This window comes from Thermobia domestica, chromosome 13 (genome assembly GCF_964235325.1).
Source record: "Thermobia domestica chromosome 13, izTheDome1.hap1.1, whole genome shotgun sequence".
Lineage (NCBI taxonomy): Eukaryota > Metazoa > Arthropoda > Insecta > Zygentoma > Lepismatidae > Thermobia > Thermobia domestica.
The window spans coordinates 14,073,107-14,089,636 of NC_137466.1; the positions used below are offsets into that span (position 1 = coordinate 14,073,107).

Consider the following 16,530-nt stretch of genomic DNA (forward strand, 5'->3'; position numbering starts at 1 on the left):
AAAGTGTATTGTACTAATTTTAGCGACCCATACAGGTAATTTGTATATTTATGGGCCTTCATATATCCGGAATTCATACACTACTATAACTCTTGGTCACAAAATTGCTTTTAGTTTCTTTAGATGTAACTGAACATGAATGTGAACATATGCAAAACAAATTGGATCAATTACTGCTTCTCTGACATGTGTTATCCACACCGGCAGCCATCTTGGATCCGCCACATTGGATTCAACTTTCGGTTTTTCAAATGAGAATAGGAACATGTAATATATCAAATTCATACAAAATTTTCTCGGACAGTTATTGGTGTAGCCAGTTGTACGGTAGCTTGTACCATTTGCAAGATATTGCATGTTAAATGTGAGGCACTTCTCAAATTCAACCATTAAAAAGTTGTGCAGAGCCCCGTACGTATATGTGATCTTTTACGTGATTTATTGTTGACGAAATGTTTTCTGAACGTACATACATACAGACACAGACGTAAATAGGATATGCTAGATCTTCACCAAAATCTGGTCGTATCTAGATTTACTTATGTATTTTGTTCGTAATACAATACTTCTTTGTTATAGTACAACATGGAAGTAATAACAATCACCCACAAATGTTGTAATGTTATGACACCAAAGTTGTAGAGAGTTTGTTTATACCTACAGTACTTTTCCAGTTAGAAATTGTTTTGATTTGTTAACATCAAAACCGTAAGAGTAACTGATATTTCTCTGCAATGTCTATTCGCGAAGTGCCTAGAGGGATTTAACATGTAATATCTCGCTCTTGGTACAAGCTTCCGTAAACCTCACTTCACCAATGAATTTCCGAGAAAATTTTATATGAATTTGATGTATCACATGCACCTATTCCCGTTTAAAAAACCGAAAGTTGAATCCAATATGGCGGATCCAATATGGCGGCGGATGTGGATAACACGTGTCAGAGAAGCAGTAATTGATCCAATTTGTTTTGCATATGCCTACATTCATGTTCAGTTACATCTAAAGAAACTAAAAGAAATTTTGTGACCGAGCGTTATAGTAGTGTATCATTGAATTCCGGGTATATGAAGGCTGATAAATATGCAAATTACCCGCTAAAATTAGTACAATACGCTTTGGGCCGCGGAGGACTTTGTATTTAAATCAGTTTTACATGAATCCCGAGAGGACACTTCGCGAATGTACCTTGTCAGACTGTCAACAGATGTAGACAGGAAACGTCAAGAACAATTTTTACACAACGACTGTGGTAACCATAATATCAATCGTGATATCAATATATTTACGAAATAGATTACATTTCGTTGCTAGTTGACATGGAAGATTGAAACATCTTACAACTAATTTGAATATTTCTATTGCTTTAATTCATTATAAGCATATGGTGAATTAACATTTCATTTATAGCTACAAGTAGCTACTTTATTGTTTGAAGCAAAAAAGTGACTCCAACACGACTCGAAACCGGGACTCCTCGCACATGAGTCCCTAATGCTATTGATTCTGCCACGCCGTCACTTAATAAATTTGCGCAACGTACGATATATGGGCAAGTCGAAAACTTTAAGATGCAATTTCTCTGCTATATTAGGCCACTGCGCTCTCCCAGTTTGTAATATGAACAATTTAAATTTGCACTATAACCTTGCAAAAATGGCCCCGAAGTTCATTTACCAAAGTTTGCTTTCTCATTGTCAGTCTAATTTCACCCATTCAAGTGTCACTGATTATTCTAGAAATTTTAAACCGAGAAGTCTTATAAGTATTTTTTTTTTAACTAATTGTAAACAAACATGCAATATAGGCACTAAACACCACTTTTAATATCAAATCATTACATTTGCAACTTACATATGAATAAAGTATTATACTTTTAATTATTTCATCACATCTTCATGTTAAAAAAAAAAATGAAACATAGACCGAGTTTCAAACACTCGATCTTCAAATTTCACAAGTTCACTGGCGGCATACCTACGGCTTGCACCTAGCGCCTATATAAAGAAAAGAGGGAAAATGCAATTTCCTCCGTATAAATCTGCGAGAATTGTGACGGATCTAGGCTTACTTTTTTGGACTTAGGTCTGAACAATTTATTTGAACAGGAGTGTACCACTGAAACACCCGAAAATGTCTTCAACCTTGTTGGAACTGGACGTAATATTGAGGTCTCAAATCTTCAGCAATAATAATAATAATAATAATAATAATAATAATAATAATAATAATAATAATAATAATAAGAAGAAGAAGAAGAAGAAGAAGAAGAAGAAGAAGAACAATAATATAGAATACAAATTCCGTATGAGGATATTGTATTAGAATTTGTAAAATCGCCCCTAACATTAGACAAAAGTTACAAAATAGTCGGAATTAGAGAGAAGTGTCAGTACCATCACGACATACCCCTGGATACGTTCCTACAAGTAGCTAAATGTTAAATGAAAGGTTTCTAGTAAACTTTCATGTAGAAAGTAGGGCAACTGAACTTACATGAGCCGTACGAAAATTTGTTTTTAAGTTTTACTTTCCATGATTATGCCGAATAAGCTAAAGGAGACATGGATGATGAGAATGAAAGAAATAGTGGAATGAAGAAAGTGGGAGGAAACAGAACCCCGAGAGAACCCCAACACACGGACTTTGTCCAATACACAATACACACAGGGGGAAGCTCGGATAGATCGAGGAACATAAGCTCAAGAGCAGAGTGGGTTACGACTGAAACAACCATAAAGAAGGCGCTTAAGCTTTTTGGTATAGGGTGAACCATTAAATTCACAAAACTTCAATAATAATAATAATAATAATAATAATAATAATAATAATAATAATAATAATAATAATAATAATAATAATAATAATAATAATAATAATAACTTTTAAAGTTGCCATAAAATTAGGGAAAGCTGACAGAAAAGTTGGGATTTCGGGGATGCGGTCCGGACCTCTAGAACACATTTCTGCAATTACCCAAATATTAAACTAAAGCGTTCCACTTAAGTTTTATGTAGAAAGTGTTCTACCGTACGTTTCAAGGAAAATAAATATAATAAAAATAACCGAATATCAGTGAACACTAAGGCATATAATAAACTAACTTTTAAGATATATAGAAGTAGTAAAAAGCTTTACTAAAAAAATCCTACACAGAACATAAATCGGTGAGCTACGAAATACATAGTAACAAAATAGCATACTAGATTCAGTCTACGGAGCAATTATTACTTAAGGAATGGGCATACACTATTGCGAGAATCGACATAAGGCGAGAAATATTTACGATACTTTTCGTCTCTTCTCGATTCTCATCTCCCAAGCGAGACGATAATTTGAGTTAATTTGTTCCGTTTCGAATGTAAACGTTAATTCTCGTCTCGATTTTGTTTGTTTTGTTCTTGTAACGAGAAGCGAAATTCCTCTTCTCGTGGGCAACACTAAACAAACCGCAATATTCGTGCGAATGTCAAGTTCCTGCTTGTAACTGTATGACCTGAGCGATAATAAGCTACTAACTTTTAATTTTCTACGATATAATTATTTTTCTTCCTTAAGATTTGATAGTTCAAGTATTAAAATATCCAAGTATTCAAATATATAAAGGTAATAGAACGTGTGTCATCGCCGATCAATTGCCAGGAAAAAGTCTAAACTAATAAAAGGAAAACGTATCAGCTTGGGATTTGACCCGAGTACTTTCAGATTACTGACCGAACGCCATGACAACTAACTACGGGACGAGTGGTTCGTGTTTAGTGTGGTTACGTTAGGTTTCTTTACCCCAGTTACAAACTTATACGTTATTTTTCTTTCGTTTCAAAGAGTCTTTCGCACTTCTTTTATTATGATATAAGTCAATAATATTTGGAAAAGTTTATATTAATAACTTGAGTTGTTCTCAGACCTTTGGTTCACAATTTAGATTCTTCTCCACACCAAACTACGGATATGACAGATTTAATTCTCATACTCTAGACGAGTAAATTTAGGCCAAACAATGCGGTAACCTAGAAGTAATTGTAATAAAAGGTATTTTTATTATTTCTGGTCCTATTGAGTCTCCTGAATAACATCAAAAGTCTACCAAAATCTGACTATGGGAAAGTAGGCATTTTGGATATTTTCATAAACCATTTTGATCAGTTTTTTTGTAGTATCTTCGCAATGAATCAAGCTAGATACTTGGTTCTTGTTCCAAAGCGAAGCTAATAAACAATAGAATCACGAAAATGTACAATTGGTATAATTGTATGCTGAAGTATTTAAATATCTATATTGTTATGCTAAAAACGTTTTTGAGTTGGTCTTATTTTGTCACTTTTATGGCTAATAACTATGAAATCCTCAGAGATCGTGGAAAACATCCCGAAATAAAATAAAAGATACTAGTCTTACCTTTCCATCGACACCAAGACTGTTATCTATGTCTGAAAATAAGGTACCTACGTGGTTTTATGTGATAGAAGGTGTTGTATTTTGAGTTAGTCATTTATGTAATTCAGGTACTGTGTTTAGACATCAAAATAAGAAATAATTTGGCAGAAACAACAAATAACATTTTGGATCACTGGATAAAGAAAGAGTAACTATAACTCGATAAACATGGATTTTCAACAAACTACAATTACATCTAAAATTTAATATGTTTCATTTACCTTATTTCGTACAAAACATCACGTAGGAAACGTATATGCCGTTACGATAACAGTGAATTTTTACGTTTTTTTTTTCATTATGTTAACACAAAATGCGAAAAAATGTAAAAATTAACTGTTATCATTGTTCTTGTAAAAGTATATTACACTGCCAACTTGACTACTTCAACGATAACGTACGTTTATCAAGGCCACTAACATTATCACTATTAATGAATATTTTATATACAGATTATTTTTTATTAACATAGAAAGTTGTTGTAACAAATATAGATGAACAAAAAGAGAGCTTTCTATTTAACTTGGAAATATGTTAAAATGAACAATCCAGTTTTTATGGTTGCTTTGAAATGAACCAAAAATACAAAAGTAACTCAGTGAAGACCAGGAAGAATAATATATACTCTTTTCAAAATTTATCATGATTGAAAAGGAAAAGGTACAATCAAACAAAAGTATCTTTCTTCAGTCACAATTAGACGAAGCAACAAGTGAAGCACTGACACCAGAATTAGTCATCATCGCTTTCCGGTTCAACTTCCTTCCCACCTGTTATATTATGACATGTGATTCCACGGCATTCAGAGCAGACACTTGAACAGTTAAGGTCATGTTTCTTGCAGTTGCATTGCATGATAGAAAGAGTTGTAGAGTAGCCACATTTTGAGAACTTCAACAACTGTTCAATTGCAGAGAGTTGGGCTATCTTCAGTGATAACAGATATCCATCACGGAGTTCCCAACCCCACTGGAGCGAATCGAGGTCATTGAAAAGCCAGGCCTGAACCTGAAGATATACACGAAGAGAGTGGTAGTAGCAGGCATTTTCAAAGACGTAACTTGAGCTGTCGATTTAACTGTTTTGGAGATACACTTATGTGTTATAACGTAAGCGTTATAAATCTTTTAATTAACCCTCGTATATGGGAGAGAATTTTGTAGAATCAGTGTGCAGCCAGACAAAATTCTTGGAAATCAACAGAGCTGCGAAGCTCCTCGCTCATAAGTCTTTCGATGTGTGTGCGTGGTTTCTCGCCCACTTCTCTCTTCGTATGGCCTAATATTGAAGAAAAATTCGGCTCAGCTTAATTTCTTCCCCCTCCTACCCAAGCTGAATTGCGAAGCTAAAAGGCAGTGACGAACTACATTTATAATTTGTATATTTAGTGACAAATATGATTATTCATAGTGCCACGTGTTTAAATGTGGTTAATGTGCTTTCAATAATGTAATAATTACCCAATCAATTTTTATCAGTAAAGCAACTACCTAAAAACTAAGTGTTTTGTGTTAACTATCGTTCGTCTTATCAGTGTGTTCATGCACCTTCATTGTGAGAGAAGCTTAGCTTTCACAAAGAGCGCGAACAGTGGGTTTTGGAACACTACGAAGGAGAGACGATTGTGCTATGTGCCTTAAGTGAAGCCCACTAATGATATTTCAAGTGCATCTAAAATACCACAACTCATGTTAACATTTCAAAATACAGTAGTTTGTTTACTATCGTCAAACTAGTTCTAAAAATGCATCCTGGAAATATTACCATATGAAAAGTATAAGATGAGTGATGTGCTTAATAAACTTGTGCAGCCCGACCCATGGAAAAATATTAGTATACCTGGAGAGTCCAGCTATAAGAAGAAGAGAATTTAAACTTCTCACCATGGATCATCAACTTCACTTCCGCTATTACTTACGCGACTCGGACAGTGCGAAATCATAAACGCGCGCGTATTTCGACCGTTAGCATTGGGCCTATAAGTAAATATTAATACCCACATCGTTTGTGTTTATAGTGCAGAATAATATTGTGCTTACAAATTGAAAATGTTACATACAGCACTTAATCTTTCTTTGGTCCGATTGAAGTAAATATGTACATAAAAGTCACTTGTTGCTAAAATTATCAGTTAGTATGCATAGTGCTATTGATGTGTTCAATATGTGAATTACCACGTATTTATTATTGAAATGTGTTGTAATGTTGTATTAACTAAAAGGATCTCAAGGAAAAGTTGAATATAATTATGTAAACTTTAGGTTAATTTGTGTATCGTGGAGTTGACGTAGTGCGGTACAGCTTTGCGCTGGTTTCCTGGACAACCATTGAGTTATCAAGTTATTTACATTTTCATTCTGTAGATTATTCTCGAGGTTATTAGAGACATGTGTATTATCCGAACCAAGGCTATGTGAGACGATCGATAACAGAAAGTTAATGTTCAGTCGTCACTGTATCACGTGGTCCCGTCAGTGACGGTGGGTAAACGGGGAAAACCCTTATCTTTTTCACATCTCAGTATTCCTGCTCCGAAATATATTGATTCGAATCCCAATCTATTTAGAATAACTTAACACCGAACCCGAGCTACCGTCGTAGTGTCATTGAAAGGTTGACCAATTCGACACATATATAGCCACTCCATAGCTTTATTGTCAAATGTCTTGATTTGTTCGTGTGTTCTCCCTGCAGTTCTGAAGATTGCGGCCTATTCTCGGACACTCTCGTTCTTTCGCACGAGTAGGATGGAATGCCGTTTCCCTAACCCATATTGTTAGGATGGAGTGTCTCATCCCAGTAGAGCATGAGCGAAAAGTATGTGTGAGCACACGGTATCACCCAGTGTTTGTTTCATTGTCCTAATGTCGTAGACCAACACACTTTTGGAACCTTTCTTTGGTTCACGACACAGGAAGACATCATTGAATTTATTGTCGAAATAGTGGATTAACATGACTGGAAGGTCAGCGTTTTCACCAATAATTGCTGTCGGACACACCTTGCGATCTTTGGATAGCTTGTTTTACAATCAGGACATCTGCCTCACCAGAAGCAAGTTTGATACCATATCTAGCTTCCGTAAACTACTCAGCCAACAGTGTTACAAAAGTATGTTTCTTCTCTTTGTTGCTCAAGAATATGTCCTTGGTGATAGCGAGAACGGTCGACTGAGTTACATGCACTTTTGTCCCTACAGACCTCTGTTGCATTTGCAGTGAGCCTGAGACTTAGTTGATAAGTGTTCTTCTTGGTAGGTATCAAATATGATAGTTGCTTGCCCGAACTTTGACTTAACATATTGTACATATGAAAGGAAGAGTGCTTCAAATGTTTGTTGGTTATTCCAAGGGAAACGGTTAAACAACCACTCACCATCAATGACATAGTACAGATTTTCTGGTATTGTAGGGGTTGTCTGGCATTAGCCGCGCAAGTATGTTCTAAGCTGGGCCTTTCCAGAATCTGTCATAAGTTCATGTGTGTCAAATATCGAAGCTGATATTGTACATAGCTCGTAATGGAAAACATGTTTCAAATCGAATTCACTGCTTTTTGTGCAAATGAGAAAGCGCTTTAAAAGAAGTAGAGGGTCCGTGTAAAATGTCTAATCCTTCGTCTTAACTACCTGTACTGGCCTCATTGGTTTCATCATTTTGTTTCTCTTAAATGAAAATTGTGTAACCAATTTGTCGTTAATATGAACAAGAATTCTGTTAACTAGTTCTCTAGCCATTTCAGGATTTGTTTATGATGCCTGTAATTACGTTTCTTAGATTTTGGTCAGGATGGAAAGAACTGAGTTGTTTCACAAATTCCATATTTTTTGTGCTTCGTCGTTATCTCTCTTCATGTGGGATTTGGTCAGAGTTGTATGTTGCTCAGTCATCGCCTGTTAAATCCCAGGAAACTTGCATCCCCTGGTCGAGGAGTGCACAAATGGGTCGCAACATTATCCATACGAGCTGCTGCTCTTGTGTCATCCTTTAACCATGTGTTAACGCATTGCTAATGCCTTTTATGTTCCTCATTAGTACCTGCTCAATTATAAAATCCGTGGAGAGTCCGGCCCAAAACCTATTACTCCGCCTTAACGTGTAGTTCACTCATGAGAGCGGCGTGTACATTTGCAGCCACATTTTCAAATTCTAACATGTTTTGTGGGTATATTCGTGCTGAACATGCATACGAATTGTGGCCACATGCTGCGAAAAAATAAAGCATTTCATTTACCGTATGTAAATGCATTTCATAATTGCCTGTTCTTTCAGTTTTAATAAATGAATTCAGGATATCGACCATTTCAATGCACACCATCCACAGTGCAGCTGTTCTGCTGGTTTTCAGTTCCATTTTTTAAATCCTGTACCCTTTTGCAAAGCCTACTGATTGCATCATTAGGAATTTCGAAAGTCAAAATTTCTTCTTTCAGAAGTCTTTCAAATATTAATCATGCTATGATTATATCTGCTTTCAGGTTCTGTATAACTGATTCCTGAGCTAAAATAGTATTAAGGACTGATGACAGCAGTATATGCCCACGAATAGCTCTGACAATTGCTTTGCCCGACGGCATATGCTTCACTGTGTTTCCTGCATTCACAACCTCCAAAAGTTCAGCCAAACCGGGTCCTGTCGTGATAAAACCAATGCACCCAACGGAATTCGTAATTGTGTGCAGACCTCCTAGTCTGAGGATAAATTTCTTTAACGGACTATCACGTGATTCCTTGCTTACGATTCCAACTGCTTTTAAGTACAAAGGCTAATCAAAGGTTACTATGGGAATTTGGTTGCTTTGCTATAAATAACAACGTTGACAGAATGCAAGACTCATTGGTTGGATCCATCTTGATAATAGGGAGAAAAACCACAAATGATATAGTATGATGTTCATCGTTCTGAACCAGTTGACTCAGGCTCTGAGAGTCATCATTTGTTGTTTCTGCCAATTTCCTTCTTGTTTTGATGTCTAAACACAGAATCTGAATTGTGTATCTGACTGACTCAAAATACAACACCTTCTATAATATAAAACCAGGTAGCTCCCTTATTTTCAGACATAGATAAACAGTTTTGGTGTCGATGGAAAGGTAAGACTTATCTATTAATTTTTATTTCGGGGTGTTTTCCAGTATCTCTGAGGATTTCATACTTATTAGCCATGAAAGTGACAAAATAAGACCAACTCAACAACGTTTTCAGCTTAACAGTAACCATGTTTAAATAATTCTGCATACAATTATACCAGTTGTACATTTTCGTGATTCTATTCTTTATTAGCTTTAATTTGGGACAAGAACTAAGTCTCTAGCTTGATTCATTGCGAAAATATTTTTTTAAAAACTGATCAAAATGGCTTATGAAAATATCCAAGATGGCGGTCCAAAATGGCGGCTTTCCTGTAGTCAGATTTTTTGTAGACTTTTGATATGTTATTCAAGACTCGATAGGACCAGAAACAATAAAAACACCTTTTATTACAATTACTCTAGGTTCAACTTCAATTTTACTCATCTACTCGCGTTTGGTTCCAAAGCAATCGCCATTACCTAGTCAAGGATTTATGTCCGCCACGATTCATAACACCGATTTCAAGAAGGGTTAGACAATGTAGACCCACGACAAAAATCTTTTTGACAGATAGTAATATATTATTATACCTCTCAAGACGCTCCTTTTAATTTTAGCGTAATTAATTGAATATCTACCAAGACACACAGGATTATATGGTAGAAAAACAAACTGTTTCACACTCAAAGTTTCTTTAAAAGGGTTTTCCTAAAGGAGACCTCGCTACTTAAGCCTTTATTCGGCAAACCGAAAGTTTCTTTGTTTATTTATATTTTTAATCAATCTTTTGTTTCCGTTCTTTCTTCCTCCGACCATCATTTCATGACATAACACTCAAGTTAGGAGATGTCGGAAGAAGTGTAAGTATAGCCGAAGTGTTATAGGCACTAGGTTAGAAACCGTGTGGTCGCGGGTTCTAATCCACTGTAAGGCAATTTAATACTTTAACTTTAAATTTAAATTTAATTTCTTCTTGCAAGGTGTATGATGACTTCTCTTTATTCAAAGATCTCCAACTAGAGATGAGATGCAAGAATCATGCGTGTGTTAACCGAGAGAAAGAGGGAGTGGAGATATCTCCAATTGAAATATTCATATCCAAACATTCATCGATATTCGTATTTGATTATGTTTTAATTCATTTTTGTTTATTCTTCTTTACGAAATTACAGTTATCGATTACTTAGAATATAATAAGGGATAGTGACTGATATATTACGGCATATTACAAGAAAAAACTCGTATTTTTTGATGTCGTACATGCTTCTAATAAAACCATGCTTGTATCATTAATTGGGGATTAAATTGCACAAACTCATGTGCACACAAAATATGACTATTTGCCATATTTGAGTTGAGTTTGAGTTTAACGTCCCGTTCAGCAGCGGGGCTATATGAGACGTGGACCTACTGATTAACGTGGAATCCGAATCACATGAGCTCCCACCAGGAACCGAACCTGGATCTCCCACGCCAAAGGCGCGTACGCTAACTGCTTATGTCATATTTGAAACATATGACATGTTTTCTACTGTTGCAATCGTTTTCGCAAATTGAAGTGTAAGACACTGCATATCTTGTTTTTACTTTCTTAGATTGTCTTTCTTTTTATTTTTATTTTTCTGTTTCATTTTCAGAACACATTGGGAACTATTAATATAACTTCAGAAAATATTCTTGTTAGCTTTAATGTGTTAATGAAAGATAATAATAATAGTAATAATGTAAAACATTTAGAGATTTTACAAAATACTATAACCTGTGAAATAAAATGAATGTTTGACCAACATTGATTTTTCCTTCGCATGTCTATCGTTAAATAAGATTTCTTTGTGACTTTCTTATGATACCAATCGCTCTGTAGATACTGAAAGGAGTGTTTTACCTGATTTTTTTATTCGTTTGAGAGGCAAGGATATTTTTCTATTTTTTGCTGTTTGCTACAATGATATATTTCAAACTATTGCTCTTGTAGAACGCCTTGTGTTGTTCTCAACCAACCAACCTTAACAGTATTATTGGTTGTCTAAGTTGCAGGATATGAAAATGGAAGTGTGAATGCACTTTTGTTCGTGTACATACAACCAAGCGAGGCTGATTCTTTGGAGTATAGATGCGCACTAAAAGCAAAAATGGTTTTTCAAAGTATGGCTTTTGTGTTGTTCTCCAAACCGGAAAAATCCTGAAAGGTTCACAATAGATTGATTTATTACTCAGAGTGAGTAAATGAAATTGCGTATGTAGAGCCAGGATTGATATGTTTAAAACAAAATGTTTAAAACAAGTGTTTAAAACATGTTTAAAACGAGGGCTGTTGTTTTATTCAGTTTGTTTTAAACGTTTTAAACAAAATGTTTTAAACGTGTTTTTTTTCGATGGTGGTTGAACATGTTTAAAACAACTAAAATATCAGATTGAGTAAGTTAATTTAATTTTCTAACAAACAACCCATCCTCCGTAGGATTTGTGCATGGAGTAAATTACAAACAGAGTTATATTCTTATTATAACAGCAATTACTGAACGAAATTCTGCACATCAATGTGCGTATAACTAAACCAACAGAAATTCAAATGAAGTATTTCAACATTTCTTAATTTCCAAGAATAACGGAGGTTAAACACACTATACTCTATTCTAAGATCCAAATTCACGAATTCAAAACTTGGGTATTTTTTGATCACTATCATTTCCATAATAATGAAGAGTTCTCACATCATAAGCTAGAAGAAATGCTCTGACAAATACAATACAACTCATAGAAAAGAGCAGTGACTAGCCTACAAGGAGCAAATGACATATTTTAACTAAACAGTTTTCAAGATACATCTCTATCTGCAACATGGGTAGCTAATAATGATTAATGTCTACGGCATAACAACACAATTAACTCTAGACGCCCGCCAGGGATTTTAACAAAATGGTAGAATCTCACGTTCGGGGCTCTGGTGACCTCCCTAATTATCACTGTCATGAGTTATACACCATTGGAAAGCTTATAGACCACAAATTCCAATGAGGTAACATTCGAGAAATTCCCGCCCTATTCGTAGAAAAAGAACAGACATAAAAAATCATTAAAAATTTGAAAATATTGACTTTGCGGGGCCCTGGCAACCCTTGCAGCCACCCTACGCTGACAAAATGATGAATGCGTAGGCCACATACTTGTGACAATAATGTAAGAAATGGTAGCCATTGCGTAATGAATTCGTTTTATGTAGGAAATATTTTCAAAAAAAAAAAAAAAAAAAATATGCGCAGAAAACATTCATTGAATTAGACATTCTCTCCCCTCCCCCACTAGTACCACGTCCATATGCAAATCATTTTTGTTGCACACATCATGTATGCGAACAAGAATTATGCTTCTAGACCACTTCAGTGAAATATATCTTGAGTTATATGGGACCGTCCCGAAAATATACATGTAAATTAACCAAATTTGACCCCCTCTTCATCTATAAACAACAAGTACACATACAGGTTACTATCATGTAGAGGACTACCTCATTGCTTCACATACTAATTTTTATGGATGTACCACAAAGGGGGGAGGAATACCCGCCAAAACCTGATGAAAAATTAAAAAACTAACTTCATCCTCCCTTTCTCGCCCGTACATACGTACCCCCTATATACATAAAATGAAACTGACGGAAAGCTTCATCCCTCAAAAATACTTTGGTACCAAATCATCTTTCTAGCTTAATTAGAGGCTGAGCTATTGATGTTTGTTGTAAAAATAAATGTAATTTACGTCAAAAAATTTAAACTCCAAAAATTGGCTAACTTTGCCCCCTCCCTTCTCCCCCATATAAGCAAGAAGTACAAATACACGATATTACCATGTAGTGGCCTACTTCATTGCGTCACGTAACAATTTTTATGAATCTATCCCCCAAGAGGGGGAATAGCCCCCCCAAAAAAACTGTTGAAAAAAACACGATATTTACCCTCCTCCCATATTCATAAAATGCACACCAGCAAAGCTGCATCTTTCAGGAATAAATTGGTACCAAAACCATCTTCCAGCCTTAATTTGAGGTTTAAGACTGAGCCATTGAGGTTTAAAGCCCTGACACAGCAGTTGCGTCAATGGGCGTTTAAAGATTAAGAATGCGGACGACCTGTAGAACGAACGTAACACAAAGAAACTAAACTACATATTGGGTGAACGGAGATCGGGAAAATCCCGATTTCTTTCTCCGGAATTGAACATTTGGGCGGATCGAGATTAGGGAAGTTCCCGAAATTTGATCTAGCGGTTGAATATAGGTGGCAAGCAATACCTAAGAGTGTAAAAATGTAATATATATGCGTATTTAGATTATTGTTTTAAACAAAATAAACATTTTAAACATGTTTTTTTTGTTTAAAACACAGTACTTTGTTTTAAACGTTTAAAACGTTTTAAACAAAAAAAAAACATGTTTTAAACATAAAAAACGTTCTTTTTGTTTTTTTTTAAAAAAAAAACATGTTTTTTTTCAACCCTGTGTAGAGCACATGTCAATAACACTCCAAGTAAAAAATTCAGTCCTTGCAACTTTAATTTCCTCATTTAAGAACTGCATCTCGTGATACAGTTACTGGCCACAGTTTCTCATGTACACTCATGTCCAAAATGATTGTCGCATATCTATAACAGTCTTATTGTAAGAATATAATTTGATAATGATTTTGCAGGGTACTTTTAATACTGATACTATGTGTATAATCGGGAAATGTATATTTGTGGTAAATTTCATAGAAAAAGAATTATAAATACGAAAATTAGAATGAGTAAAACAAAATGTTGCTAAATGAACAAGAAAGTTTTATTTTCGTTTTATTGTTCTTATTTACAGCTCTTTTAACATGAAATTTGCTACATACATGCCTTTGCCGATTATACACATACTAACATTATAAGAAATACCGGACGAATTCGTTATCAAATTATATTCCTACAACAACATATTTATAGACATGCGACAATAATTTTGGACACGAGTGTACATTGAAGAGTTTGTAACTCATTATTTTAAAATGATTAAAACATCACTAAATGTTTATAGATAACGTAAATATAACTGTTTTCAAGTTCAAATAAAATTCAATTAGCAATCCATCTTTCCTATATTTGGAGCACTCAGGAAATAGGATTGCAATGGAAATATGATTTGTTCTGTTGTCTAGGACGAACTAAAGGGATTTGGTTTCTGACCAATGTTATTTAATCAACAGAAAGAGTTTTAGTATTATTCCCATGAAAGAAATGACGTACTCGTAACTTACGTTTTTTTGAACATATAAAGAAAAGAAAATGTATTTTTCTGTAAGAGCATTCTGTAGTCGGGGAAGAATATATATGGAACCGGGAAGCAGTTACAATATTTCCAAAACAGAAAGCAGTAATTTTACTTTGTCTAAATTTTAAGTGCCAATATCCCTGGAACTAGAGTAGCTCAAACGCAAAAAAGTTGCTAGCCGAACCAACCCAAATGGTCCCAATAAACATTTCGACTAAAACAAAATTTTGTAGGGTTGGCGTGAAGTTTGTCCTAAACATTTTGGGAAGCTGTATCTGTCCCATGAGTCCACCAAGACTACTACCTAGTCCAATAAGAATATCAGCAAGATTAAAGATAATAGTGAAGATATCACCAAATAAATACCACCAATTTTACTTTTAGGAAATTTTAAGTGCCCATATCCCTGGAACTAGATTAGCACAAACGCTAAACGTTACTAGCCCAGCCAGTCCCAGTGGAATACTGTCTGGCCTAGAAAAGAGCTTGATTAGCCCAAACTCATGTAGGGTCAATTGAACACTGGCGCTAAGATAAATAATTTTTCTTGGAAGAAAGTGTTCTTGTACACTCAATAATACTCCCATCCTATTTCGTTTTATAAATATTTGTATATTAATGAATATGAAAATATAAAGAATAATTTCATAAATAACATTTTAATCATTTTCTTATTACAAAATTATGCCACGTTCTCATTGTCATAATAGTTCCTAACATAAATGTTTGATACAATTTCAGAGAATGCGGTTAGATAATAAAACTAATTCCAGCAAAGCTTTCCATGCGAATGATAACCAATCACTTGATATAGGTGCTGCTTCATTAAAGAAGAATTTTTTCTCAATGTTATTGTCTTCAACAGGTAGGCCACCAACTGAGCGTTTTGTATCATCAACCATTATTGTGTTTATCCATGGTACAAATAGTTCAGTTGACATATATATTTCAGGATACTTAGTTGATGCACAGTCCAATCCCCATGAAATCACTCCTACAACAATGTTTCTACAGACAAGTGGCCCTCCAGAATCACCCTATTATTGGATTAGAAAATAAGAATTAATTTTATAGATAAAAGACATGATTGTTTTAAGCTGCTTATCTCCATCAGTTAATAAAAATCATATACAAAAATTTCATTATTACAAAAAGAATATTAGAACCAAGATCAACAATTCCAAATAAAGTGACTTCAATACAAGACCTAATAATGATACCATATAGCAATTCATACCAATTTATCGATGATAATTTTGCTTATTTTTTTTTAAACTTGAGTTTCCTCAGATGACTATTTTTAAAATTGTGTCTTCATCACCTTTTAAAAATTTACTGTATCATCAGTTTTAAAATTTGACTTGTTAAAATTTTTAAACTTTACTTGGTTACGTAGAATGATGACAAAAATTTATTATTACATTTAATTCCATTTTTTCTAAATACAGTACTTTTATGCTAATGTAAATAAGATGATAATATTTTTATAAAATATGGATAAGTATAAGAAATGCTTTGTTCAACAATTTGTATGGACATGTGCTTCGCATGAGTGCTGACAACACACTCAAATTAACACTTTCAATTCTAAGTCCGAGTCAAACTCGTTTTGTATGTATTATATTCCAAAACGCTATCTCGTTTTTTTACGTAATAGTCCCTATGTACCTTACTATGGGTCGCAGTCGGTTGTTGCCCGTGATAAATACTTGATGAGATCCAGTCCT

The 16,530-nt window shown here is 34.6% G+C and overlaps 1 protein-coding gene across 2 annotated transcripts in view; it reads right to left on the minus strand.

Moving 5' to 3' along the window:
* Positions 1-15,446: 15,446 nt before the first annotated feature.
* The window catches only part of LOC145669128 (trypsin alpha-like), a 100,391-nt gene continuing 99,307 nt past the window's right edge, over positions 15,447-16,530 (minus strand). For both annotated transcript variants that reach the window (XM_081737474.1, XM_081737473.1), the window contains exon 7: positions 15,447-15,840. In XM_081737474.1, the coding sequence (XP_081593600.1) occupies positions 15,541-15,840 (300 nt within the window). In that variant the 3' untranslated portion in view covers positions 15,447-15,540. The remainder of the gene's footprint in view (positions 15,841-16,530) is intronic.